We start from the raw sequence: 27,660 nt of genomic DNA on the forward strand, positions 1-27,660 counted from the left end.
GGACAGGCACATACAGAATAAGGTCTCTCGTTTTTATGACATCAAAGGAGTGAAATTATAGGTTTTATTTTACTGGCAAATCATGGTATTTGATTGCAACCAATTTTTTAACTGTTGATTCATTTATTTTTCCTGGGTACCAATTGGCATGGATTAAGGAAAAATTGTGCTCATGGATATTTGATTTTATGGATTTTCCAAAGTCTGCAAACATGCCTATAGAAAATTGATTATTCATTGTACATTTAAATTTTACCTTTACCCACGAAACCATGAAAACTGGTACCCCAAGAATGATAATAAATCCATAGTAGTTATTTTTTATGCCCCACCTACGATAGTAGAGGGGCATTATGTTTTCTGGTCTGTGTGTCCGTTCGTCCGTCTGTTCGTTCGTCCGTCCGTCTGTCCGTCTGTCCGTCCGTCCGTTCGTTCGTCCGTCCGTCTGTCCCGCTTCAGGTTAAAGTTTTTGGTCAAGGTAGTTTTTGATGAAGTTGAAGTCCAATCAACTTGAAACTTAGTATACATGTTCCCTTTGATAAGATCATTCTAATTTTAATGCCAAATTAGAGAATTTATTCCCAATTTCACGGTCCACTAAACATAGAAAATGATAGTGCGAGTGGGGCATCCTTGTACTGTGGACACATTCTTGTTATAAACATGCATATATGATAAAGAATATTGTATATTTTACAGATATTAGTAGTATTTGCTTGTGTTGCTGGTGTTATTTCGTATCGAGTTATTGTGAGTGTAAAAGTATGTCCAGGAATGTCTGCAATAGAATGTCTAATACTGACCACTGTCTTTTCATCTGTAATGAATGGTGTTTCTATTTTAATACTTGGAAAGGTTGGTTTACTTTAATCTATTTTTTTAAGTTTTAATTAAGATATTTAATTAGTGTTTCAATCACTTGCTTTAGAAATCCAATGCTAAACTGGAACCTTTATTTATTTTATTACAAGTTTTATCGTTTATATCAATATACAATGTTATTTCCATTGTTTTATGTAATGAAGGTCTACATATAATAGTAATGCTGCAGCTGATTTAATAAGTTTATGTAAATAAATCGGAAAAAAAACTTTGGTTTCTTTATAGTACAATCTGAATAAAATTTGGATCTATTATAATTTTCATTCGTATAGTTCTGGACAAAATATTCAATTTCATGATGTTTGATGTATAGGGAAAACGGTAGTATTACATTTTCCCAGCATTAGGTTGGCCTTTTGTGTACCCAAGACAGGGCGTACATGTAGGAAGTCAACTTAAGAACGCTGTGATTGGATGTATTAAAGGGTACAAGTTATTTTTTTATTTATCTATTAATAACTGCAGTGTGTATATTTACAATATAAATTTTAGAACCTATTGAAATATTTTCTAGAGAATTATTCGAAAATGTTGCATAATTAGTAAAGGTTGAATCTAGTGCATTTAGTTACTATGCAATTATTCTAAAAATAGTAAAATCACGTGAAGGCCGCGTGGAGTCTGCATGCACAAAGCGTGATAGATATTGTTCGGAACCAAATTGCGTTCTGAAATTCTCTTGACTTTTTATTACTTTAACGTATTCCCAATCATTTATTTATTTAGTATATTGATATATAATAAAGCCTGACGAAAGTTCATTCGGTTGTTTCGGGATTGTTCTTAAATACTCGGATACATCGGGATTTTTCAATCTCAAAATTCTGAAAATCAAGTGAAGGCTGCTTGGAGTTTGCATGCAGCAAAAAAAGTGAAACCTTTAGGGGAACAACGTAAAAGTAGCATGTTCTGACAGAATATTAGACTTAAGTGAAATGTTTTTGACATTTCTTTTGAAAAAGGTCAAAATGGCTGCCGTTGATATGGACACAGCAAAATTTGAAAAGTGAAGCATTTACGGTCCTTCAACAATGAGAAAAATCAAATGCATTATATTTAGTTAGAATTTGTTTAAAAAATATGAAAAGTGAAGCATTTACGGCCTTCAACAATGAGCGAAACCAAATGCATTATATTTAGAAGTTGCTTTAAAAAATATGTAAAATGAAGCATTTTCGACCTTCACCAATGAGCTAATAGCAACTGTTGCTTAAAGAGTGTTTCGATGGAAGTCGCGAATTTCTGTATTCTTCCCATTATCATGTCATTGGTCTGTATTCTTTATTTTTGTTTAATTATTTTGTTTAAATTTCTTTATACTTTACCACCCTATTAGCCTCTATTTTTTATATTGGGGTATAACAGCGTATAGTATGCATTTACAGTTTAAGATGCCATAAATAAATTAATATAACTTCTGACACTACAAATTCTGTTAATAAGATATTTATTTAGGCGCTCCTTATAAATAACATGATAAGAATCAATCAAGTTCATATGGACAGGTTACTCTGACATTTTTCTATAAATAGAGAATCAGGTGAAAGCTGCATGGGTTCTTATCATAGGACATTAATCAAGACCAGGTCAAAAATAATGCATAATTAGTAAAGGTTGAATCTAGTGCATTTGGTTACTATGCAATTATTCTAAAAATAGTAAAATCACGTGAAGGCCGCGTGGAGTCTGCATGCACAAAGCGTGATAGATATTGTTCGGAACCAAATTGCGTTCTGAAATTCTCTTGACTTTTTATTACTTTAACGTATTCCCAATCATTTATTTATTTAGTATATTGATATATAACTTTGTCAAATACGTATTTCGTATATTTTATTTTATTTCTTTTTTCCATGTTCATATTTTTGGCTGTGTTTTTGTGTCACATGTACAAAGTTGTACTTAAAAATAAAAATATCAATCTATCTATAAAGGTTTTAAATATTTCAATTTGCAGTTTTATGACAAGTTAGCTGTGATATTGACAGATTGGGGTAAGTGATTTTCTTGTTGTGTATAATGCATTCTGGGTAAATTTAAAGCAGGCATTTATTTTTTTTTATCTTTTAAGTGTAGCTGACTGGAGTATTTAAGGTTGACATTGAATAAGGAGAAATGATATGATTGTCAATGAGACAACTATACTACCAAGCTCCAAAGGCAAGGATGTAAACAACTACAGGTCACTCTAAGGACTTCAGCAATGAGCAAAATTTTAAACTCATTTCATGTAGAAAACTATAAAGGCTCTGGTTAACAAATTGTGAAATAATACAGCAGATAAAACAAAGAGTAATTTTCAAATTTAAGAACTATTTCAAAGGGATACAACTCTAAGGTTTGACAAACTGTATCCCTGTCTTTGCAAATATAATGGAAAGGGCAGGTTTTGATGTAGGTAAGCAGTAACAAGCAGTTATGAATTTTTGATTTCCATCATCACTTATAATTACTTTGCTATAAATTGAGAAATTATTATTTGCACTTATATTTGGGATTTTGAAAAAAGGACAAAAATGTGAGATTAGTTATCGTGACTTCATATAAAAATTACATACAGATATAAATTGGACACAATAATGAGATTTCTTATTATTGCTGTATTAACACAATTGCAGTTTTCACATTAATAAAAACCTCTCAAAAATAAATTTCTGAATTTACGGTATTTGGAAAAATATTTGCAACAATATGAACCTTCACATATGGAGCTGACTTTTAGTATGTGAGTTTACTATGATGAGTTACAGATTGAGTTTATGTTTAATTCCGATCCTCTGACTTTTGCTGAAAAGACGGGCTTTGGACTTTTAAAATTTCATGAAAAAACCCAGTTATACTGACTAATATTTTCAAAACGCATTTAAATATTGAGCTGATTTTCATATGTGAATTAATATAAAAAAGAAGATGTTGTATGATTGCCAATGAGACAACTCTCCACAAGAGACATGAGTCTGGTACTATGATGAGTTACAGACTGAGTGTTGGTTTGGATCCACTCTACTGATTTTTGCCGAAATTCAGGACTATGGAAAAAATCGTGAAAATAACAGTTATACAGACTTTTTTCCAAACGCCTTCACATGTTAAGCTGTTTTTTAGTATGTGAGTTAACTATGATGAGTTTCAGATTGAGTTTGCGTTTAGTTTGGCTCCGCTGATTTGTGTTGAAAACACTGGATTTGGACTTCGAAAATTTTATGAAAATAACAGTTATAAAGAGTTTCATTCTCAAATTTTCACTTCTAAGGATGGCTTCAAGCTCTTTCTGCAAGTGAGGCCATTTGTGTCTTTCTGACACATCTAGTTTCATATTTGTTCTTTAATTATATATCATACATTTATATTTTACAGAGAACCACAGAACACAGAGTAGATATGAAGATGCTTTGATAATCAAGGTTTTTGCGTTCCAGTTTGCCAACACATATGCTTCCTGTTTTTATATAGCATTCTTTAGAGGGGTATGTTTTTAATGCTCAAATTTATACAACTACATTGTACATTATAAGGAATTTTTGTCTTGCCTTGATAAAGAGGCTGACTTAAAGGGAAATCACACTATTGTTTATACGCATCGCTCTCGGCGCCGCTATAGTGTCGTGACTGTATTATGACGTCGCCGTTTTCGAGTCCGTCGCAAAGGTTGCCAATTTATAAAATAGCGAGCCACTCAAAGGGACGTTTACTTACACTAAAGCAGGAAAATGATAATGAACATATCATGTTTTTTACAACTGTTATAATTAAATTAAAATATGTGTCCATAAGGAAGGGTCTGATTGTAATGGGGTTTACGGAATACAGAATAATGGGTAAATACTGCAGAATAAAAGGCAAAAAAAAAAGAAGAACAGATTAGAGAATGATGAGGTGCTAAAATATAAAGAATAAAAAATATTGGTAACATAAACTAAATATTAATAAATGAATGACCCTCTATCCAGGGGGGGGGGGGGGGGGAGGGGATATTAATAGATCAAGAGTAACAGCAGGTTAGCGTACAGCTTCCGGAATCTGTAGTATTCTGTTCATCAGAGTGTTGTAAATAAGAACACTAAGTTTCGATTTTCATTTTTTTCATATCACATGCAGGAAACGTCATAACTATAATCTTCTATACTATATGTAAATGATTCATCAAAAATCTCATTTCATATTTGTATTTATCTGGCTCAGCCTATCGGGTAAATACAAAGTAGGGTCAACATTAATATGTTCTAGTTCTGAATATGCATTAATATATAAAAAAGAAGATGTGGTATGATTGCCAATGAGACAACTATCCACAAAAGACCAAAATGAGACAGACATTAACAACTATAGGTCACCGTACGGCCTTCAACAATGAGCAAAGCCCATACCGCATAGTCAGCTATAATAGGCCCCGAAAGTTTGCCACTGGACGCAAATTATGTTTGAAGTGCTATTTGAAATCGTTATTTATTTCACATGTGACGACAGAAATTATCAAAGTGTCGTCCATCTTTCCCAAATGTTCCTTTGACATCTTACGCCTCTTACTTTTTTTTTTTGGGGGGGGGGGGGGGGGGGGGGAGGTTGAGCATGGAAATGAGTTATTCGTATCTAGTAGTCATGTCTTTTGAAATATTAAACGTTAATAAAATTGAAATATTAAACGTTAATAAAATAAGGCTAGTTGAAAATCATCCAAAACTTTACATCGGTTGCTGGCTGTCGAACTCAAAGAAAATCTAGCACCGTATTATATTGTACATGTTGCTCAATCTTTCTTTAATGCCTAAAGTTTGTTCGGGCTAACGGCTGACATAATTTTGGCACAAAAATAAATCATGTTTTGTTGTATTTCTTCAAACTGTCGTTAACGCACTGTAGGACCAGCAAGTTAAAAATAAGGCCGCTATAGACGTCAAATAATCTGGGAATATCAAACACTATGCCTAGTTTTATATTTTGGTACTATTGATTAACTACAACAACAACAATAAAATGCTTCGCTGAGAGCAGCCTGATACGCTTGCAGATGTTGAACCATGAACAGTTTGGGCACGTTTGGACACAATATTCAAGCTTGATACTGTCTGGGTTTGGATTGTGATCATCAAATTTTTGATATAATATAGGTTTCTGACACAAAATATATGTGGTCGAAGGTCTTAAAAAACTATTGTACGACATATGACCCCCCCCCCCCCCCCCAGGCCTTCCCTTTGTGGTATGGAACCTTGTAGTGCATTTTTAGATAGATCCATACACTTAAACACAAGTTGTTGTCAAATAGTAAAACAACTAGTAAAATGCTTATTTTGGCCTCTAATTCCTGAACGTTTGGAGCAATTATATGAACCCAAACTCAATTTTAGCCTTTCATTTGTGATATGAAACCTTGTGGTACAATTTCAGAGAGATTCATTAGTTCTCAATGTCATATTAGAAATTTATGAAAATCAAAATGGAATTTACATCAACAGATATAAATAATTCATCAAAGTTGTATGATAATTGGTGAACGCATTTTAGAGTTAACGTACAAAAACTGGAAAATCCCCCCCTTTTTTTTAATGAATAAAACCCCATATCTCGGAAACGTAAAATCGAAAATCTATAAAATTCTAAAGGGAGCTTACATCAATAGATAGGAACAATTCACCAAAGTTTCATGAGAACTGCTGAAAGCAATATTGAGTTGTTGTCCGAAAACGGAAAAATCTCCCTTTTATAATGAATAAAACCCTATAACTCGGAAACATAAAATCTAAAATTCATAAAAAACGAAAGGGAGCTCACGTTAATAGATATAAACATTTCACCAAAGTTTTATGTCAATTGGTTAAAGCGTCCGACATGATGACGACGGACGGGCAGACGGACAACGATATACCATAATACGTCCCGTAAACGAGCGTATACACGTACTATTCATTTGGCTTTAAAAGTCTACATCAATAGAAATATTTAACACACACACACACACATGTATTTATGTAGAGTTACATGTCTTAAGAGTACTGCTAAATAGTAACCAACACAGCAATGGTTCGTCTGGTGAAAGAATATTCCACTCATATAGACAAATGTTTTTTGCTGATGTTTATGTAATATTTGCCACTGAAAGTTTTGCAAAATTCAAGAAAACAATGGAGAAAAAAAAAACCAAAACAAGTAATGATAGTTCAGATGTAGGTTCGTGTTCAGATCACTTGGCTGTAGACAGTGATATAGTGAGTTTGTCGGATTCCAACCATGACTGAAAAGGTCAACCAGTTTGTTTAATACATAGGTAGCTGATTAGCACTTGATTCTTTGGTTCTTTTGAGAGAAAAAAATGGCCAATATGATATAGCAGAGAGTACTTTAATTGGCACACAGATTCAATCAGTTATTTTCAAATTAACTATTATTGATCAGTATTGGCAAAAAAAAGTACATATACCGTAATAAAAGATAAATGTAATAAAAGAATATACATTTAAAGAAAAGGAGGTGCACCCACTGAAAATAGAAACTGCAATTTTACTCTTAATTTCATCGGATCTCAAAATTTTAACTCTTACCAGAATTTTTACTCTATCTAACAGCATAACTCGGAAGTGTTTAAGTGTAACTCGAGCTTTGACTAGAACTCGTACTGGAATAAATGTTCGAAATCAAAATAAAACTCGAACTTTAACTCAAAATTTCACTAAAAGTCGAACTAACGTTGGTGCGATTATGGAGTGTTATGTAATTACGGAAATGTTAACCAATTTTAAATTTCTTCTGAAAATGGTGTCGTTAAGGGCTTTTTTAAAAGTGCCGAGTTTGTGGATTTTTAATAATTTCAGGTTTTATCTAATGCGAATGTACAAGTTAGTGAATTTAGTCTGTTTGTAGTCTAAATGGAACATGTGGAACGTGTTACTTTTCAGCCCGGATACCCTCAGTATTCTGAAGTAGAAGATTCTAAATCTGTAAATACGGATCCGTAAATTATTTTTAATACGGCTTGAGGCAGACATTCGTTTTCCCTATACAACAAATGCAATTAAAGATTCAGATGACTTCAACTTTGACAATTACTTTATAATAAACTGTATGTAATGTTACCGTTTCTATAGATTGATAAAAATATCAATTAATAATCGAAATACCTTGCCAAAATATTATTATATTTTGTAGTGAAAAGGTTTAAGTCAACCCAATAGTTTCAAGCATTACAAGAAATGCTTCTATGTTAGCAACGTCGTTCTCTGAGCGTTTGTTATATTAATAGTTCCCGCCAAAAATCGATAATAAGATTATTTCCGTTTTAGCGGATTTAAAACATCGGTGACCCCCTTTTTTTATTTATGCTTTTAAAATCTCCCCTGAAGCTGCAACTTATGCAGAAGTTTGAAGGAAAACACATTAGTAGATTTTGTTTATTTCAAGAAAAATCTATAATAAATAGAAATTAAAAATGGCGGGAAATGTTCAAAGGCCTTGAAAAATAAGGAAACTGAGAAAAATAAATGTGCATAAGGTAAAAGTTACAATTGAATGTTTTAGTTATACCAGTTAAAGATCGTTTTTCAATAATTTCGCCTTCAATTAGCGACTTAAAGCGCTATTTCTATATTTTGGTATAACGCGATTCTTTACTTTTTGATGACGTCATATCTCGAAAACAACATCGGTGACCCCAATTTTTTTTTCGTCTAAAATGTTGTAATAAGTATGATCTGTCTGCATGCAACATTTCAATAAATTATTATTAGTAGTATAAATAGTGTGATTTCCCTTTAAGTGTGCTGTTTTTGGCTGCATCACTAATTTGTTAAAGTTTGTAATTAGGTCAGTTTTAAGGGAGCCAAGAATGGTATGTCACTGATATTAGTATGCAGTTTTATTAGTATTGGCACATCTCATTTCCATGGAGATTATTTAGCCCCACCTACTCACTCATTCGTGGTCAATTTACTTTGGATTGAGGTAACGAGGAGGGTTCAGATCTCACAAAAAATGTTTAACCCTGCCGCATTTTTGCCCCTGTCCCAAGTCAGGAACCTCTAGCCCATGTATTTAGTCTTGATTGTTTTTTAAATTTTTGAATTTTAAATTTTGGTTCATTAGTATCTTTTGGGAGTTAAGTGTGATGCTATTGTGCTGATCTAGTATACATTATTGTTTAGGACCAGCTGATATACTGTGGATTCATAACCAATTTTTGTGGATTGAGAAACTTTCATATTTGTGGATATTTGATTCTGTGGTTTTGCGAAAGTCTGCATTCAAGCCTATAGAAAAATTGTAATAGTTGAACATTTAAATTTGTGGTTCACCTGAAGCAAAGAAATCCATGAAAATTGGTATCCCACGATTTATAATGAATTCACTGTACATGTGAAATTTGCCACTGGACATTAAAACACCAATTCATTATCATTAGCAAAACCACAACAGCAAGCATTTAGGAAATTTAATTTCCCTCAATCACAGAAAATAAATGAATCCACAGTATTCTGCAAGAGACAGTGTATTCACAAGAATAAGTGTAATAGCAATAATAACAATAATATTTTGATATTACATAATTATTTTTCAGAAATTTGAGATATTTGGTAGAGGAGATGATTATTATGATGCATGCTCCGATACCTGTATGTCTCAGTTGTCATTCCAAGTGATGGTTCTCATGCTCATTAAACCGTTCCCAAAATTCCTTAAAGATATTATTTTACCGTAAGTATATCTAATTCCTCAAAGATATTATTTTACAGTGAGTATATCTAATTCCTCCATTAGATATTATTTTACAGTGAGTATATCTAAATCCTTAAAGATATTATTTTACCGTAAGTATATCTAATTCCTTAAAGATATTATTTTACAGTGAGTATGTCTAATTCCTCCCAAGATATTATTTTACAGTGAGTATCAAATTCCCCCAAGATGTTATTTTACAGTGAGTATATCTTATTCCTCCAAGATATCATTTTACAGTGAGTATATCTTATTCCTCTGAGATATCATTTTACAGTGAGTATATCTAATTCCTCCAAGATATTATTTTACAGTGAGTATATCTAATTCCTCCAAGATATTTTTTTACAGTGAGTATATCTAATTCCTCCAAGATGTTATTTTACAGTGAGTGTATCTTATTCCCCCAAGATATTATTTTACAGTGAGTATATCTAATTCCTCCAAGATATTATTTTACCGCGAGTATATCAAATTCACCCAAGATATTATTTTACAGTGAGTATATCTTATTCCTCCAAGATATTATTTTACAGTGAGTATATCTAATTCCTCCAAGATATTATTTTACAGTGAGTATATCTAATTCCTCCAAGATATTATTTTACAGTGAGTATGTGTAATTCCTTAAAGATATTATATTACAGTGAGTATATCTTATTCCTCCAAGATATTATTTTACAGTGAGTATGTGTAATTCCTTAAAGATATTATATTACAGTGAGTATATCTAATTCCTTAAAGATATTATTTTACAGTGAGTATATCTAATTCCTCCAAGATATTATTTTACAGTGAGTATATGTAATTCCTCCCAAGATATTATTTTACAGTGAGTATCAAATTCCCCCAAGATATTATTTTACAGTGAGTATATCTAATTCCTCAAAGATATTATTTTACAGTGAGTATATCTAATTCCTTAAAGATATTATTTTATAGTGAGTATATCTAATTTCTCAAAGATATTATTTAAAAGTGAGTATATCTAATTCCTCCAAGATATTATTTTACAGTGAGTATATCTAATTCCTCCAAGATATTATTTTACAGTGAGTATATCTAATTCCTTAAAGATATTATTTAATCGTAAGTATATCTAATTCCTCAAAAATATTATTTAACCGTAAGTTTATCTCTGCAGACAGGAGAGGAATGTATGAGTGACTCAATTTCTGTAATTGTTTGAGTTCTCTTACTTTTATGAATAATTTATCATGGGAATTTCATGCAATAGTTTCTTTTGTCCATACATGAGGGGGTATGACATTTTTCAGGACGTTGGGATTGGGCCTTTTATTTTTGCAGGAATACTGGACTAAGACTTATCAGGGATCAGGAATTTATGATGAATTTTAATGGATCATGGAGAGAATGCTCATATGTTGTTAGAGATAGACTTTTCAAAGAAAAAAAATCTTCGGTATCCTGTCTATAATAGACCACATGATAATTTGAAATGACCAGGATGTTTTGTCCAAAGTTCACTTTATAACTGGAAAAGATGGAAAAATTTTCATCAATTTTTCAGAAAACTTTGTATAGTGGAACACCTTAATATAAAGTTGATATTTCTCTTTTAAAAGTTATAAACCTTTGAACTTAGAAACTGCACCCATATACAAATTTGTATATCTTTTTATAAATTTTTATTACCGTATAGCCAAATATATGTTCAAAATGAGGAGTTTGATATGTTTGTGATTGGTAGAAAGATTAGAATAGAAATTGGTATAAAACGATTAGCATATAAATCTAAATTAATATGCCTGTGAAAATGCATTCAATAACAGAAATATTTGAGGGCAAGTAAAATGTGAAAGTGGGGGTATTTGTAATACTCAGCAGACAATTCTACTTTCACTTGTCAATGATGATGTCTGTCTTTCTGTGATTTATGGCTTTGATTGCCCTCTTTGTATCTTTTCACTTTTTCTTGGCAAGGGGAATTTGAAGCTATGAACATGATGAATTTAATAGACAACGGGAATTTATAGCTATAAATTTAATAGGCAAGGTCAATTGATAGCTATTATTTGCTACCTTCTCTTATCATCTGTTATAATTTTTTGTAGGACCTTAAGAAAATGGTGGCGTAACCGTCCAAATTGGTGTTGCCGTTACAGATATTGTGATTGTTGTCAATGTTGTCAAAATAAAGTAACCGATGAAGAGGCATTAGCTGATGAAGATAAGAAAATGACCTTTGATTATGTAGAAAATGAAAGATTAAAGCCTGTTTTAGATGACTTTACTCTAAGTGAATATACAGAGAAGATACTTCAGTATGGTTTTCTGATGGTAAGTATATCTTAATTAAAAAGATTTTTTAAAGGCAGTGCTTTAAGGCCTGACTTTCAAGTCATGAGGTACATCTTTTCATACGCAACGTCCAACTAATCTATGTAGGGGGTCTTTTGGCCAGAAATAGATCCAGAAATGTTCAATTTTCTCCTCTTCTTTTTATGGTATGATATGGTTTTTGTTTCTTTCATTTACATTGGGGAATAAAGAAACGATCAGTGTGTATTGTTCGTTTTAAAAAACTTGTTATTAATGTGTATTTTGCATTATAAGCAGTCAACCTGATTACATACTATCATTATTTGTATTCCGTGTGGAAAGAGGTCGGGTCAATTTCGAGTGTTATCTGACATCTAAAGATTTTTAGCTCACCTGGCCCGAAGGGCCAAGTGAGCTTTTCCCATCATTTTGCGTCCGGCGTCAGTCGTCGTCCGTCGTCCATCGTCGTCCTGCGTCCGTCGTCGTCAACTTTTACAAAAATCTTCTCCTCTGAAACTACTGGGCCAAATTAAACCAAACATGGCCACAATCATCATTGGGGTATCTAGTTTAACAAATGTGTGGCGTGACCCGGCCAACCAACCAAAATGGCCGCCATGGCTAAAAATAGAACATAGGGGTAAAATGCAGTTTTTGGCTTATAACTCAAAAACCAAAGCATTTAGAGCAAATCTGACATGGGGGGTAAAATTGTTTATCAGGTCAAGATCTATCTGCCCTGAAATTTTCAGATGAATCGGACAACCCGTTGTTGGGTTGCTGCCCCTGAATTGGTAATTTTAAGGAACTTTTGATGTTTTTGGTTATTATCTTGAATATTATTATAGATAGAGATAAACTGTAAACAGCAATAATGTTAAGCAAAGTAAGATTTACAAATAAGTCAACATGACCGAAATGGTCAGTTGACCCCTTTAGGAGTTATTGCCCTTTATAGTCAATTTTTAACCATTTTTCGTAAATCTTAGTAATCTATTACAAAGATCTTCTTCTCTGAAACTACATGGCCAAATTAATCCAAACTTGGCCACAATCATCTTTGGGGTAACTAGTTTAGAAATTGGTGGCGTGACCCGGCCAACCATCCAAGATGGCCGCCATGGCTAAAAATAGAACATAGGGGTGAAATGTAGATTTTGGCTTATATCTCTGAAACCAAAGCATTTAGAGCAAATCTGACATGAGGTAAATTTGTTCATCAAGTAAAAATCTATCAGCTCTGAAACTTTCAAATGAATCGGACAACCGGTTATTGGGTTGCTGCCCCGAAATAAGTAATTTGAAGGAAATTTTGCAGATTTTGGTTATTATCTTGAATATTATTATAGAAAGAGATAAACTGTAAACAGCAATAATGTTCAGCAAAGTAAGATCGACAAATAAGTCAACATGACCAAAATTATCAGTTGACCCCTTAAGGAGTTATTGCCCTTTATATTTAATTTTGACCAATTTTTCGTAAATTTTTGTAATCTTTTACAAAAATCTTCTCCTCTAAAACTCCTGGGCCAAATTTAACCAAACTTGGCCACAATCATTATTGGGGTATCTAGTTTAAAAAAATGTGTGGCGTGACCCGTCCAACCAACCAAGATGGCTGACATGGCTAAAAATAGAACATAGAGGGGAAATGTAGATTTTGGCTTATATCTCTGAAACCAAAGCATTTAGAGCAAATCTGACTGGGTAAAATTGTTTATCAGGTCAAGATCTATCTGCCCTGAAATTTTCAGACAAATCAGACAACCTGTTGTTGGGTTGCTGCCCCCAAATTAGTAATTTTAAGGAAATTTTGCAGATTTTGGTTATTATTTTGAATATTATTATAGATAGAGATAAACTGTAAACAGCAATAATGTTCAGCAAAATAAGATCTACAGATAAGTCAACATGACCAAAATTGTCAATTGACCCCTTAAGGAGTTATTGCCCTTTATAGTCAATTGTTAACAATTTTCATAAATTTTTGTTAATTTTTGTAAATTTTTAGGAAATATTTTCCACTGTAATTACTGGGCCAAGTTCATTATAGATAGAGATAATTATAGCAACAAGAATGTTCAGTAAAGAAAGATCTACAAACACATCACCATCACAAAAACACCATTTTGTCATGAATTTATCTGTGTCCATTGATAATATGCACATAGACCAAGGTGAGCGACACAGGCTCTTGAGAGCCTCTAGTTTAATTAGTTCAGACGTTGATATAACAATGAAAGGTCGACTGAACATGATTAACATTGCATCTTCTATAATTCAAAGTGGAATTCGGTTTATGAACGAGAAACCATAAAGCGTTTTCAATTTCGGTATTAGTTATGTATGTTGTCTACGTATTATCCTGGTTCCCGGTACTACGTTCCGGGCATTAGCTATTTGATATATGTGTAAAAAACGATCGGGTACCAGTCAATCTACGCATGTATGTGTACATGATTTCCCGCCAAAATGACCAACTAACAGCTATGGAAAAATAGTTCATAAACGTTCCGTATAATGATATGCAAATTCATAATTAATCGTAACTTTTTTAATCTTTATATAATAAATATAACAAAATGGATTCCACAAAATAGAAAATAGCATTATTTTACGAGTATTTCTCATAATTTTTAGCTCACCTGGCCCAAAGGGCCAAGTGAGCTTTTCCCATCACTTGACGTCCGGCGTCCGGCGTCGTCGTCGGAGTCCGTTGTCTGTCGACCGTTGTCGTTAACTTTTACAAAAATGAAACTACTGGGTCAAATTTAACCAAACTTGGCCACAATCATCATTGGGGTATCTAGTTTAAAAAATGTGTGGCGTGACCCCGCCAACCAACCAAGATGGCTGCCATGGCTAAAAATAGAACATAGGGGTAAAATCCAGTTTTTGGCTTATAACTCAAAAACCAAAGCATTTAGAGGAAATCTGACATGGGGTAAAATTGTTTATCAGGTCAATTTCTCCCTGCCCTGAAATGTTCAGATGAATCAGACAACCTGTTGTTGGGTTGCTGCCCCTGAATTGGTAATTTTAAGGAAATTTTGCTGTTTTTGGTTATTATCTTGAATATTATTACAGATAGAGATTAACTGTAAACAGCAATAATGTTCAAAAAAGTAAGATTTACAAATAAGTCAACATGACCGAAATGTTCAGTTGACCCCTTTAGGAGTTATTGCCCTTTATAGTCAATTTTTAACCATTTTTAGTAAATCTTAGTAATCTATTACAAAAATCTTCTCCTCTGAAACTACATGGCCAAATTAATCCAAACTTGGCCACAATCATCTTTGAGGTATCTAGTTTAAAAAATGTGTGGCGTGACCTGGCCAACCAACCAAGATGGCTGCCATGGCTAAAAATAGAACATAGGGGTGAAATGTAGATTTTGACTTATATCTCTGAAACCAAAGCATTTAGAGCAAATCTGACATGGAGTAAAATCGTTCATCAAGTGAAAATCTATCTGCCCTGAAACTATCAAATGAATCGGACAACGGGTTGTTGGGTTGCTGCCCCGAAATAAGTAATTTGAAGGAAATTTTGCAGAGTTTGGTTATTATCTTGAATATTATTATAGCAATAATGTTCAGCAAAATAAGATCTACAAATAAGTCAATAAGACCAAAATGGTCAATTGACCCCTTAAGGAGTTATTGCTCTTTATAGTCAATTGTTAACAATTTTCATAAATTTTTGTAAATTTTTGTAAATTTTAAGGAAATATTTTCCACTGTAATTACTGGTCCAAGTTCATTATAGATAGAGATAATTGTAGCAACAAGAATATTCAGTAAAGAAAGATCTACAAACACATCACTGATCACCATCACCAAAACTCAATTTTGTCATGAATTTATGTGTGTTTATTGTTAATATGCACATAGACCAAGGTGAGCGACACAGGCTCTTGAGAGCCTCTAGTTTCACTTCCGGGCGCAGTAATACATATGTTTTGAAGAAGCTCGAAGAATTTGACAGACAAAGTGAATTGAGAAGGAAACAGATAGATATCAGGTAAAACAATTTAAATGTACAGAACAAACAGATTCACTTCACACAAATAGTACAGGCTTAAGCATTTTATTGTCTTATACACGACTGTAGTCTAGTGTTTAAACGACGGCGGTGACCTACAACCACTGGTACAGGTCATACTGGGTCAAGTCTAAATATGTAAACATATCCACGTGATTTTAGGTAGAAAGCAACGTAATGCAATATCTACAAATTTTTCCTCCTTTATACATCGTTTAACCAGATATATTTCTCTTACAAATACACATAAACACGGGTTGTATGTACGTATCTTTTCTCTTGATGTAGACCTAGTGTTTTCTTGTCCTTAAGTTCATTTGTTGATGTTTGAATATTTCTGAATGAATGCAACAATTATATATACTGAAGACTAGGGCTGTACAATAAAAGTGTACGTTCAGGAAACTATTCTTGGTAAAAAACTTAATTTTCTTTAAGAAATATATACTGTTATTTATATAATCGCCATGCAATTAAACCAATGTCTGTTTGCAACCGCAATTACCGTTTTAGAATAAAAAAAAGGGTGGTGGTGGTAATTGAAGACGTCATAATTTTTGGGATTACGATTCAATGTCATCTGTTTGAGATTTTTTGGTGAATGCTACAATAATAAGGTTTTCCTACAAGAGGTATATCATACTGATAATTATTCTAGCAGTAATTATGTTAATTTAGGATGTAATGACAGGAATTCATGAGCTATGCCTCAGGCTTTCTGAAAAAATATCAATGACAATGTAAACAGGAACAAAACATTGACATGAATGATGCTCTCTTCTATGTTATAGTTATTTAGGTATGTGTGTTGCACAAGTTTTTAACAAGTTTCAAAAAAGCTAATGTTATAAAACTTTTTTTCAGGGCACAAACCCACTTTAAAGAGACTTGTCTACTGCCATTCCCATCCTATTTTCATGCACCATTTGCAAGCAAGAGACTGAATGGTTTGCAAAATTAAAAATCAGGACGGTGTCCTGTAAACCAAAAGAACTAAACTGGATGAATATTGTAGGAGAAATCTAGAGGAAAGTTTTGATTTTTGAAATTGGTTTTCCTGAAAAGTCATTCATCCTGCAGAAAGGATTTATAACTGTCCACCACCAACTCAGACGAGCTAATGTTGAGCTTCACAGATGGAATTACTCAAACACCATCAATGCCTATGTTTTCAGCACAGATTTCACAAATCATGACACAGCTGTGCATTTTTTATACCTGTTAAGAGTTGTATACTAAATTTTATTTTTATATAAATAAATATATATTGTGTCATTTTAGAACTTGTATTTTGCCAAAAGATGCATACTAGTAAATGAAAGTGGTGTCAAGTGGTGTCACAATTGTTCATATTATTGTAATGCAGATAAAAATAAGGAGATGTGGTACAATGTATATACATGATATTTAGTGAGTTTATCAAACTAAAGTGAATAAGAAATGGGTATAAGCAGTTACAGGCAAGGGTCCGGAAACGGTCATATATGCCAGTCTTGACCTAAACTGAAAGTAGTTTGTCCTAAATGAGTAATTGGGATTTAGGACAAATTTTATTTTTTTACAGAAATAATTTCGGTCATCATGGTCATTCAATGTCATTTCGTTGAGATCGAGTTTCTAACATTGTCTAAATCGCCATTTTGAACTTATTTTTTGTTATTATCCTTTTCCTGTAATAAAACTGCCACTCCAGTAAAGTGTTATAATCCTGAGGGCCCTCCTAATAACTATAGTAATGCCTCCAAGAAATATTGGCTAATGATCCCTAATCTCTTTACCTGTGTTTTTAATTAAATTTTTTATTGATCACGAGCTCAGAACTAATATTTTAAAGAAATTAAAAGTTCATAACAACTGTCTGCATTATTTAATTACTTTTCTCAGCTTAGACAATTGTCAATTCTGATTTAAAATTAAATTAAAATTAAATTAATTTACCTAGAACAAAATATTGTTTCACTACAAACACACGTGCTTTGTTTACTAATAAGCATGCTTGAAATTCTCTTCCGCAAATTAGACACTAAATCGTAAATTAAAAATGATTTCATGCTAAATTAAACTATTATAATTAATATTCAAACACTATTAAAGGTAAAACAGTTAAAAAGCCGACGATTTCCTGTGAATTTGATAAACAAAACTAATCCCGGAAATAAGTCCGGAATTGGTCGTTTTACTATTGTCGTAAAACATCCGGTTATAATTTTGTCTTCAAAATCGAAACAAACATAAGCGAAGTTTGAGAAATTTATCGTTTTGAGTCATTAAAATCATTTCATTTTTAAACTGGTGCCTTCCTTTTATTGCTCAAGATCGATTTTACGGAACATGGTAGGGAAATTTCTGAAGTAAATGCAATGCAACAGTTAAACAAGTTCGTTGATGCTACGAGTATGACTGTATGAGCATACACACAATCTTTGTTTAAAAAGGGCACCAACTTTTAAGTTATCCCAAAATGACCGAAATTAGGTGAAAAAATTTCCGGATCCTTGGTTACAGGTACTACTGTACAATCTCAAACAATGAGAAAAACTCATACCGTAAAGAGAATTTCATATTTAATAGTAAGTTTTGTTTTTGCGTTGAATAATTTTCTTCTATTGTCTTAATTGCAAATATGGGAAGTGGTTAAAATGCTAATGAGACAGCTGTTATGGCCACCAGTTCCTTAATTAAAAACTCCTTTTTCATTCATACCGGTAGATTACTTTATCATGTTTATACTGAAAATAATTTTGCTTGGAGTTAGAAACATACCTGCCAACTTTTCTAAATGCACATGGGGGTTTTACGTGAAAGATGGTTCTTATAGTCCTACAAAACCTTCAAGGGGGCCTTCAAATATATTCTAAAGTGGTTTTTTGGCTTCTTCGTGCGTTAACAAGCTCATAACCATTGTCGAATTAATTGTTTCTTTAAAATAGTGGACAAAATTGCTCTTACAAAATTTCCATTTGGGAGCCTCCATGGGGGAAATCCTCCGCAAATACTGACAGTTGGCAGGTATGTAGAAAAAGTATGGTCATCAAAAGAGTTGACATGTTACTATGTACATTTACCATTATGTTACTTGATGTTCTTGCAATACACACAGTATGGAGACTAATCAATCTTTGTGAACTATTTTTCATAGGATGGGAGTCATTGAATATGCGTATACAATCAATAATTAAAAATAGTCTATTTATATTAAAAAGGAAAAGTTCTTATATGTCTTTAAAATGTATTTCATGGCGAAGTACAGAAAATATACTGTAAACAGTAGACTATAGATATAGGTGAACTAGGTACAAGAGAACTCTAAATCTTAAATACTACAAACCACCTCTGTTCTATGGAAGATAATGATATAACTGAACTAGAAATACACACAACCTGTAATTAACTGCATTTACAGCGCTTTCGTGCTTTGATTATTAAAGGAGAGGATGCAATAATCTCTTTAATTGACCACATTTTTTCCCCTGACATTTGACCTTGATTAAAGATTTTAGTGTATAGCAATAGGCTCTAGTTTCCAATGTTGTGGGGTTGTACTCTAATTCACCATTTCAGAATCTAATGCATTCTGGGTAATTTTTTCAAAATGTACACCAAAACGTCGTGATTGGTTAAAAACGTTCGAAACAATGGAAATCCAACCAATGACGTGACGTTATTTTTATTTTGGGGTACGAACAATAAATGTAACCATAGTCCTTTAGATTCTGAACGGGCCAATTGACATTTGCTCAAAATTAGTGTTTGTCAAAATGCTATATATCCAATGAAATTATTACTGTATATTGTGTGTTTCATTTTTCTTGAAATTATTGTATTTTTATCAACAGTTCAAAGTAAATATTTTGTCAAAATTTTATGGAAATTAAACAAGGCAAATCTATTTTAGTCAAAATGTTGGGTACTCCCTTAAGGGCATACGATACAGTTACAGGGGAGGTAATGACGTTGCTAACGTAAAATGTTATTTTTCACGACGTCAAACTGTGACATAACAGGAAAAGATGCATTTTTGACAGATTTTTTATCATTCAAACTGATTTAACTTGAAAACGATGCTCTTTTTAAAAATGACATTTGGCTTGATTATGCATGAAGATTATTTGTGCCAATTTTATGAACAAATCACCGATGAATTTAAAAAAAATTAGATAAATATACAGCAAAAATTGCCGTTCTTTGACTAAAATCATGAAAATGTGATAAAAATGAATAATTTTCAAAGATTTGTTACACAAATTCTAAGCATTATTTTGTAGAGAAGATATTCCAGATGCTTTTACAAAATGCTTGCGTTTATAATTATCTTTTGAAACAAAAAAGTTAAGTATGTCATTCCAAAGGATAGAATTATGTCCAAGAAACCGAAATTTTCAGTAAATTTCTAAAATTTCGACCCCATGTATTTCTAAAAGTAACACATGAAGGTATATTTTTATGCCCCACCTACGATCCACCTACGATAGTAGAGGGGCATTATGTTTTCTGGTCTGTGCCTCCGTTCGTCCGTGCATCCGTTCGTCCGTCTGTGCGTCCGTTCGCTTCAGGTTAAAGTTTTTGGTCAAGGTAGTTTTTGAAGAAGTTGAAGTCTAATCAACTTGAAACTTAGTACACATGTTCCCTATGATATGATCTTTCTAATTTTAATTCCAAATTAAAGTTTTGACCCCAATTTCACGGTCCACTGAACATAGAAAATGATAGTGCGAGTGGGGCATCCGTGTACTTGGGACACATTCTTGTTTATTACATATTTGAATTGACTAGGTGAAAAAATAGCTTGCATGCAAACTTTCGTCAAACATTCACCATGGGATTAAAACTGTATCGTATGCCCTTAAGTTACATTAATAACATTAATCGAAAACAGCTGACAGCAACCAACAAAAGCCACAGGACTACATGCTCCTGTTTTTGGAAAGGCGTACAAAGAAATGTGTGGTTTTACACTAAAACAATTGTACCCTGTATTTACATTAGTTAAGTTTGAAACAGAAAAAAGTTAATCTAACACACCGATAGTTTATATAAAAAAGAAAATGTGGTATGATTGCCAATGAGACAACTGTCCACAAGAGACCAAAATGACACAGACATTAACAACTATAGGTCACCGCACGGCCATTAACAATGAGCAAAGCCCATACCGCATAGTCAGCTATAAAAGGCCCCGATATGACAATGTAAAACAATTCAAACGAGAAAACTAACGGTCTTATTTATATAAAAGAATGAACTTGTTATGAAATTTGTTTTACAGCTATTTGCAGCTTCTTTTCCTCTGGCACCATTATTGGCATTGTTAACAAATGCTATCGACATCAGAGTGGATGCTAAACGATTGTTGTGGATGTATAGACGTCCAGTAGCAGCAATTAGAGGGGATATAGGTATTTATTTTAGATGATAGGAGACTATTCACGATGAACAGATCTAGAATTCTTGATTGTTTTGATTCATAATTTTTTCTTTCTTTTATGGTTGATTATTGATCAATTTGTCCAAGGGATATAATCATTCAAACCTAAAGATGTCAACATAATGATAAGGATTTGTCTTTTTGACCATATTTATATGGATAAATGACTTATATTTCAGTTCAAATTTTCAAGGATTAATTAGGGTTGAAGTGGTGTAATTAAATAGACATCCTGTTGTCCATATAACTTGTCCTACAAGCTGATGCAGGGCCTCAGTGGCCGAATAGTCTAAGTAGTCGATCTTCTGTATCACAAGCCTATCAACACTGAGGTTGTGAGTTCGAATCCAGCACGTGGCAGGTGTGCTCGGCTCCAATCTTAATTGACTAGGATTGTCAGTTTTCCTACTGAAGGTCGGTGGTTTTCTCCAGGCATTCCGGCTTCCTCCACCAATAAAAACTGACCTCCACAAAATAGCACAATAGTTCTGAAAGTGGCATTAAACACCAATCAATCAATCAATATATTTGATGCAGCCATGATTGATACCATAAACAAATGTAAGAATTATAGTCGGCAAACAGTTCTAATATAATTTCTTTAAACAGGATTTTCAAGCTGCTAACTGTTTATGTCTCTACCTACATATGAGTCAAGAATAGAAAGGAGTAGGTTTGACAAGGCCGTTATATGGCCCCTATTTCTAGCTACAATTTCAAATTAGATTTATTGACCAATATCACAATGAATCATAGCTAATAATCTAATATACAATGACTAGATAAGAAAATGTCTTTTTGTTGAAAATTTATGCACTTGTGTTCTTTTCATGACTTCACAAAGAGCACTCACTTTGATTTTCCACCAAAATTCAATGAAAATGAGTAAATTTCCATTTATTTGTTGGACAGGAAATAGAGAGCATGTGTCTACAAAAAAGATATTTTAACATAATGTTTGTTATAACATTTTACATATCTGACTTGGATGTTTAGTGTGTCAAAGCCGGCGCTCTATCATTGTCTATGTTTCCTAGGCTAAATTTTGTTGAAATCTGGATGATTTACTCAATTTCACAAAAATATCTACTTTTGTCCTATTTGCGTTGTTATGTAAACGCTTCATGAGAAAAGCCATACAAAAATAATTCCATTTCACTGTCTATAATTGTGTGTCTTTTCATTAACTTGAAACATGTCTTAACCTTAAACAACAGATTTGATATTCTGGGCCAACTTTAGCCCTTACCAAACTTACTCATTTCTATTGTATGTTGTTCTGAAAATGCACGAATTATTTTTGTCCTCTTAGCATTTAGAAATCAACCGTCAGTCAAACAGTTTTATGTTTTATGTTTTAGGTAAATGGTATGGAATCCTCCAGTTTGTCAATTTAGTTGCTGTAGTTACCAATGGATTTATCATTGCTTTCACTTCTTCGTGGGCTCAAGATTGGACTACAACAGAAAAGCTCTGGCTTGTTATAGGATTTGAGGTATGTATATTTTGATATATAGTGTAATCATTATTATTTATATGGAACCAATTTCCTAAGATTTCATTGGTAAAGAAAAATTACAAAAAATTTGTACCTATAAAAATAGGTGAATTGACAAATGTACAACATTTCAAACATGAAAACTAACAGCCTGATTCATATAAAAAACAATAAACAAAATACAAAAATACTAATTGCTAAATTAAATAAATAGACCAAGAGTAAAATTGTTGATAACTGAAATATTGAAACTGGACTATATTTGATGTAATGATTATTTACAAATACCTAGATGTTATATGCAAAGTAAAAATCTAATATAGATTATCCCTTCTTCTTGAATATCACTCATACATTTGTACAAAAAAAGGTAGAATTTTTTTTTTTTTTTCTTCAAAAATATAGATTTTTGACCATAATAGAAAAAAACACCAAAAGATAATGGGGTATCCATCCACACAATCATTACATGCACAAAAACAACAGAAAATTACACAAAAAATAAAGGAAATGCATTTTTATTGCTGTTCTTCATCTCAACTTTAAAGTGAGGCCTTCAACACAGAGCTTCGTCCTAAATATGCATGAAATATTTGCCACTGGACGTTAAGCAACCAACAATCAATCAACACGGAGCTAAAAGAAAATAAAACTTTCACAAGATATTTGTTATGTCCAGATACTTTTAATTTCAAAACAAGAACTGTTTTCCATAGAAAGATTTATTTGGTCTCTGAAAAAAGTACATTTTTTATATAAAAGTGGCAGATTTGAAACAAAAACTTTGGAGATAAAGCTATTTTTGCTATTATTTGCATCTTTTCTTTTTAATCTGCATTAAAGACAGACATCTTCAATGTTTTGATAAAACCCTGTAAGAAACAGATAATATCTCTTATTAATAACAATTTACGATTGTTTCAGCATATAGTTTTTGGATTGAAGTTCATTTTAGCCTATCTCATTCCTGATGTACCAGCAGCTGTTGCATTAGATATAAGAAGAGTAAGTTTTGTTTTATTTCTTTTTATGCCCCACTTATGCCCCACCTACAATAGTAGAGGTGCATTTATGTTTTCTGGTCTGTGCATCCGTTTGTCTGTCGTACCGTTTGTCCGTCCATTCATTTGTTCATCTGTCCCGCTTCAGGTTAAAGTTTTTGGTCGAGGTTGTTTTTGATGAAGTTGAAGTCCAATCAACCTGAAACTTAGTATACATGTTCCTTATGATCAATATGATCTTTATAATTTTAATGCCAAATTAGCGTTCTGACCCCAATTTCACGGTCCATTGAACATAGAAAATGATAGTGAGAGTGGGGCATCCGTGTACTGGGGACACATTCTTGTTACTTAATACTTTGAAAAAATGTTTTGTAAAAAGGAATGTTTTTCATTTATAATATATACACAGTTATAGGTGTATTGAAAATTTTACAGTTGGGTTTTTAGTAGCAGAAAAAATACATCAAAATAAATTTTTGTGAAGATTTAAAGCTAGAATTTTGTCTTAAATAAGATTCACCAAAAGAGTTAAAAAATTGCAAACTTTGTTTAGAAATCCAAATGAAATGCCTAAATGGAAAAAAAAGGGATTTCCTGAAAAGATAGTGGTTTCCAATATTTTTTTGAAAATTGAGGTGAATTTGAAAGTCACCTGGGACAAAGACATACACCTTTAGTTAATGGCTGGTTATTTGTAATTTTTGATAACTGTATTAAATTTTGATGAAGATTGACCTCAATATCCATAGCATGTCTTGAAGGATTCATAACTATTTTTTTTAGAATATTTTTTTGATTTTCTTGGCAAAATACATAGATATAAGAAAGTTTTATATATATTAATATGTACAAAGATAGCAATTACATGAATAAGATCAGATTTAGATGAAAATGATTAAAGTTAGCATACTACACTAAGTAAACTTAGAGTCCTTTAAGCTACATATTTTTTTATGCCCCACCTACAAAAGTAGAGGAGCATTACGTTTTCTGGTCTGTGCATCCGTCTGTCTTTCCGTTTGTTCAGGTTAAAGTTTTTGGTCAAGGTAGTTTTTGATTTAGTTGAAGTCCAATCAACTTAAAACTTTGCACACATGTTCCTTAGTTTATGATCTTTCTAATTTAAATGCCAAATTATATTTTTTATCCCAATTTTACGGTTCATTGAACATAGAAAATGATAGTGCGAGTGGGGCATCCGTGTACTATGGACACATTCTTGTTTATTCCAATTTCACGTTCCACTGAACATAGAAATGATAATGGGAGTGGGGCATCCGTGAACTATGGACACATTCTTGTTAAAGTCTGCTTTATGTTTTATAATATTGCATTACATTGATAAATAATGCATTAATTGTGTTGTAATATTACAATAAATTTCAGGAAAAATTCCAAGTGGCAAAACTCCTTGGTACATCTACACTAGACAAGAAAGGAAAAGGAAGTCATGATTTAGTGGACTATTCTGAACTTGTGCCAAAATATTCCAAGAGAAGGTAATATTGTATTTCATGTTTTTATTTCATTCTTCATGATTGTTGAAGGAAGTAGCATTGGAGTTGTCTCCCATTATATATTTGAAGAGTAACAATAAGAAGCTTCAGATTGTCACATAAATTGAGAAAAAGTTATAACAATTTTGAAGTTGTTTGATTTGGTATATTAGGGACAACATCAAAAGTTCAATGTAGGATAAAAAAAATTAATTCACATAGTTTTTTCACTGACCCTCCCCCCCCCCCCCCCCTCTTAACTTAATTGGGAAAAATTGATTTACCTATATGGATATAGGTAAAATCGATTTTGGATTAACAAAACTTGCAGCAATGTTGACCCCCCCCCCACCCCCAAACTATTTGATTTCAGTTTTTTATCCTAAATCAATCTTTTGATGTCGTCCCTTATTGAAAGATGTAATTGTGATATGGTAGTAAATGTAAAAATGAGAAAAAAAATATCTGAGTTTTTCCTCAATAATTATTGTTTAGAAAAAAATATTCAGAAATATTTTTGAGAATAAGATCCTCCCCCAACAGCTGAATGTTCAAGTGTGAGTTTTTTTAATGATTTTATATGTGGCCACCACTCATGCATTGAAATCTTGGTTTAAAAGTAAAGAATATGGTGTAAAGATTGTTAATGCAAAAATATGTGTGGACAAATTGTGGCACCACTGTTAATTTTTAGAAACTGTCAAAATTGCCAAATCATAGTTTAAATTTTTCAGAGTTTTAGAGCCAAAACTATGGGTTTTTGAACCTACTCCTTTGAAAAAATGTATTGAAAAAGGTGTTAACTTAATTTTCATTTATCTCTTCATGGTACATCGTTGGTTTTTGATTTTAAGCATGCAACTAATATAATATAATTGAAAATAATTTAATTTACAGTTTGACGTAAGTTAACTTTAAAATGCATGATATTGAAAAAAATTCACCAAGACATTAATAAACTAAAAAAAAATAATGACCACGCTTGCTTTGTTACTTATAAAAGAATGAAAATTCAGATAAATATTCAGCTAAAGTAAAATGGTGTATTTTTGTGGTGAATTTTGCAAGTTTTAGAACCAAGCCTGTTTGCAAATATTTATTTTCCCATTTTCTTTGTGCATGATTTTGAACTTCTTCAAAGCTGAAATTAATACGGGCTTGTATATTATATGTGAATTTATTTGAATTGTGAAATTATCAAAGGTACACACTTGTGAAAAATACTATTATTATACACTCTGTTTCTGTTATTTTTTTCACATTCTCAATTAACATTTTTCTCTAACAATTTAGGCCCTTCTATAGAAAAAAGTAAAATCACAAAAATACTGAACTTAGAGGAAAATCAATTTGGAAAGTCTATAATCACATGGGTTTTTAGCTCTAGCCCTCTCACTTTGATGACAGTCTCATCAAATTCCGTTATATTGAAAAGACCTTGTCATGTTGATATGCATAGTTTTTTTTCGGGAAGTATAAGGGATGGCAAAATTTCACATTACACCATAAAAATTCTTTCAAAAGATTTTCCAGGAAAAACGCTGATTGTTGTCATTTCAATCAAACCTACATATTACCATATCAGGAATAGGTCTAATGTCTTATTATGTTTACATGCCTATGTTTATCAGGCAATCATCATGATCACTTGTAACACCTTCTAGACCAGGAAGCTTATTTATAATTAAAACATTTTTGATAATTAACTGTAAGGGCAGAAATTTTCGTGGAGGATTTAATTTTGTTTATTTCGTGGAAAGAATATATCCAAGAGATTAAATCCCCATGAAATCTTAAAAGAGAGACAAAACCACGAAATTTTAACCCACGAATATTAATGTTTCTACAGTAAATGGAAGGATACATGTTATTGTTTTCAAGCGCAAACACTTGCAACAAAAAGTTGGAAGATGTCTTTTCAGATAGAGTGAAATGAACAGCTTCCATATAAATTTGAAATCCATTTCAGAGAAAATTCAAAAAAACGTTTTGCTTAAAGTTTAATAGCTTGAATTGGTATTAGTTAATTGTAAATTTGGATTAGTACAAGAAATTGTGTTAAGTATAAAAAAGAAGATGTGGTATGATTGCCAATGAGACAACTCTCCATAAGAGACCAAAATAACACAGAAATTAACAACTATAAGTCACTGTACAGTCTTCAACAATGAACAAAGCCCATACTGCATAGTCAGCTCTAAAAGGCCCTGAAATGATAATGTAAAACAATTCAAACGAGAAAACTAACAGTAAATTTATGTACAAAAAAATGAATAAAAAACAAATATTTAACACATGAACATAGTAGTTTATCAACCC

General features: G+C 32.2%; 1 protein-coding gene across 1 annotated transcript in view; it reads left to right on the forward strand.

Moving 5' to 3' along the window:
• The window catches only part of LOC139486025 (anoctamin-7-like), an 80,337-nt gene that overhangs the window by 36,672 nt on the left and 16,005 nt on the right, over nt 1-27,660 (forward strand). The window contains exons 12-20 of the mRNA XM_071270715.1: nt 700-855; nt 2,840-2,876; nt 4,240-4,349; nt 9,431-9,567; nt 11,664-11,889; nt 21,185-21,314; nt 22,705-22,838; nt 23,766-23,846; nt 25,232-25,344. Coding sequence (XP_071126816.1) covers nt 700-855; nt 2,840-2,876; nt 4,240-4,349; nt 9,431-9,567; nt 11,664-11,889; nt 21,185-21,314; nt 22,705-22,838; nt 23,766-23,846; nt 25,232-25,344 — 1,124 coding nt within the window. The remainder of the gene's footprint in view (nt 1-699; nt 856-2,839; nt 2,877-4,239; nt 4,350-9,430; nt 9,568-11,663; nt 11,890-21,184; nt 21,315-22,704; nt 22,839-23,765; nt 23,847-25,231; nt 25,345-27,660) is intronic.

The sequence above is a fragment of the Mytilus edulis genome, chromosome 8, assembly GCF_963676685.1.
Source record: "Mytilus edulis chromosome 8, xbMytEdul2.2, whole genome shotgun sequence".
In the NCBI taxonomy this organism is placed as follows: Eukaryota; Metazoa; Mollusca; class Bivalvia; order Mytilida; family Mytilidae; genus Mytilus; species Mytilus edulis.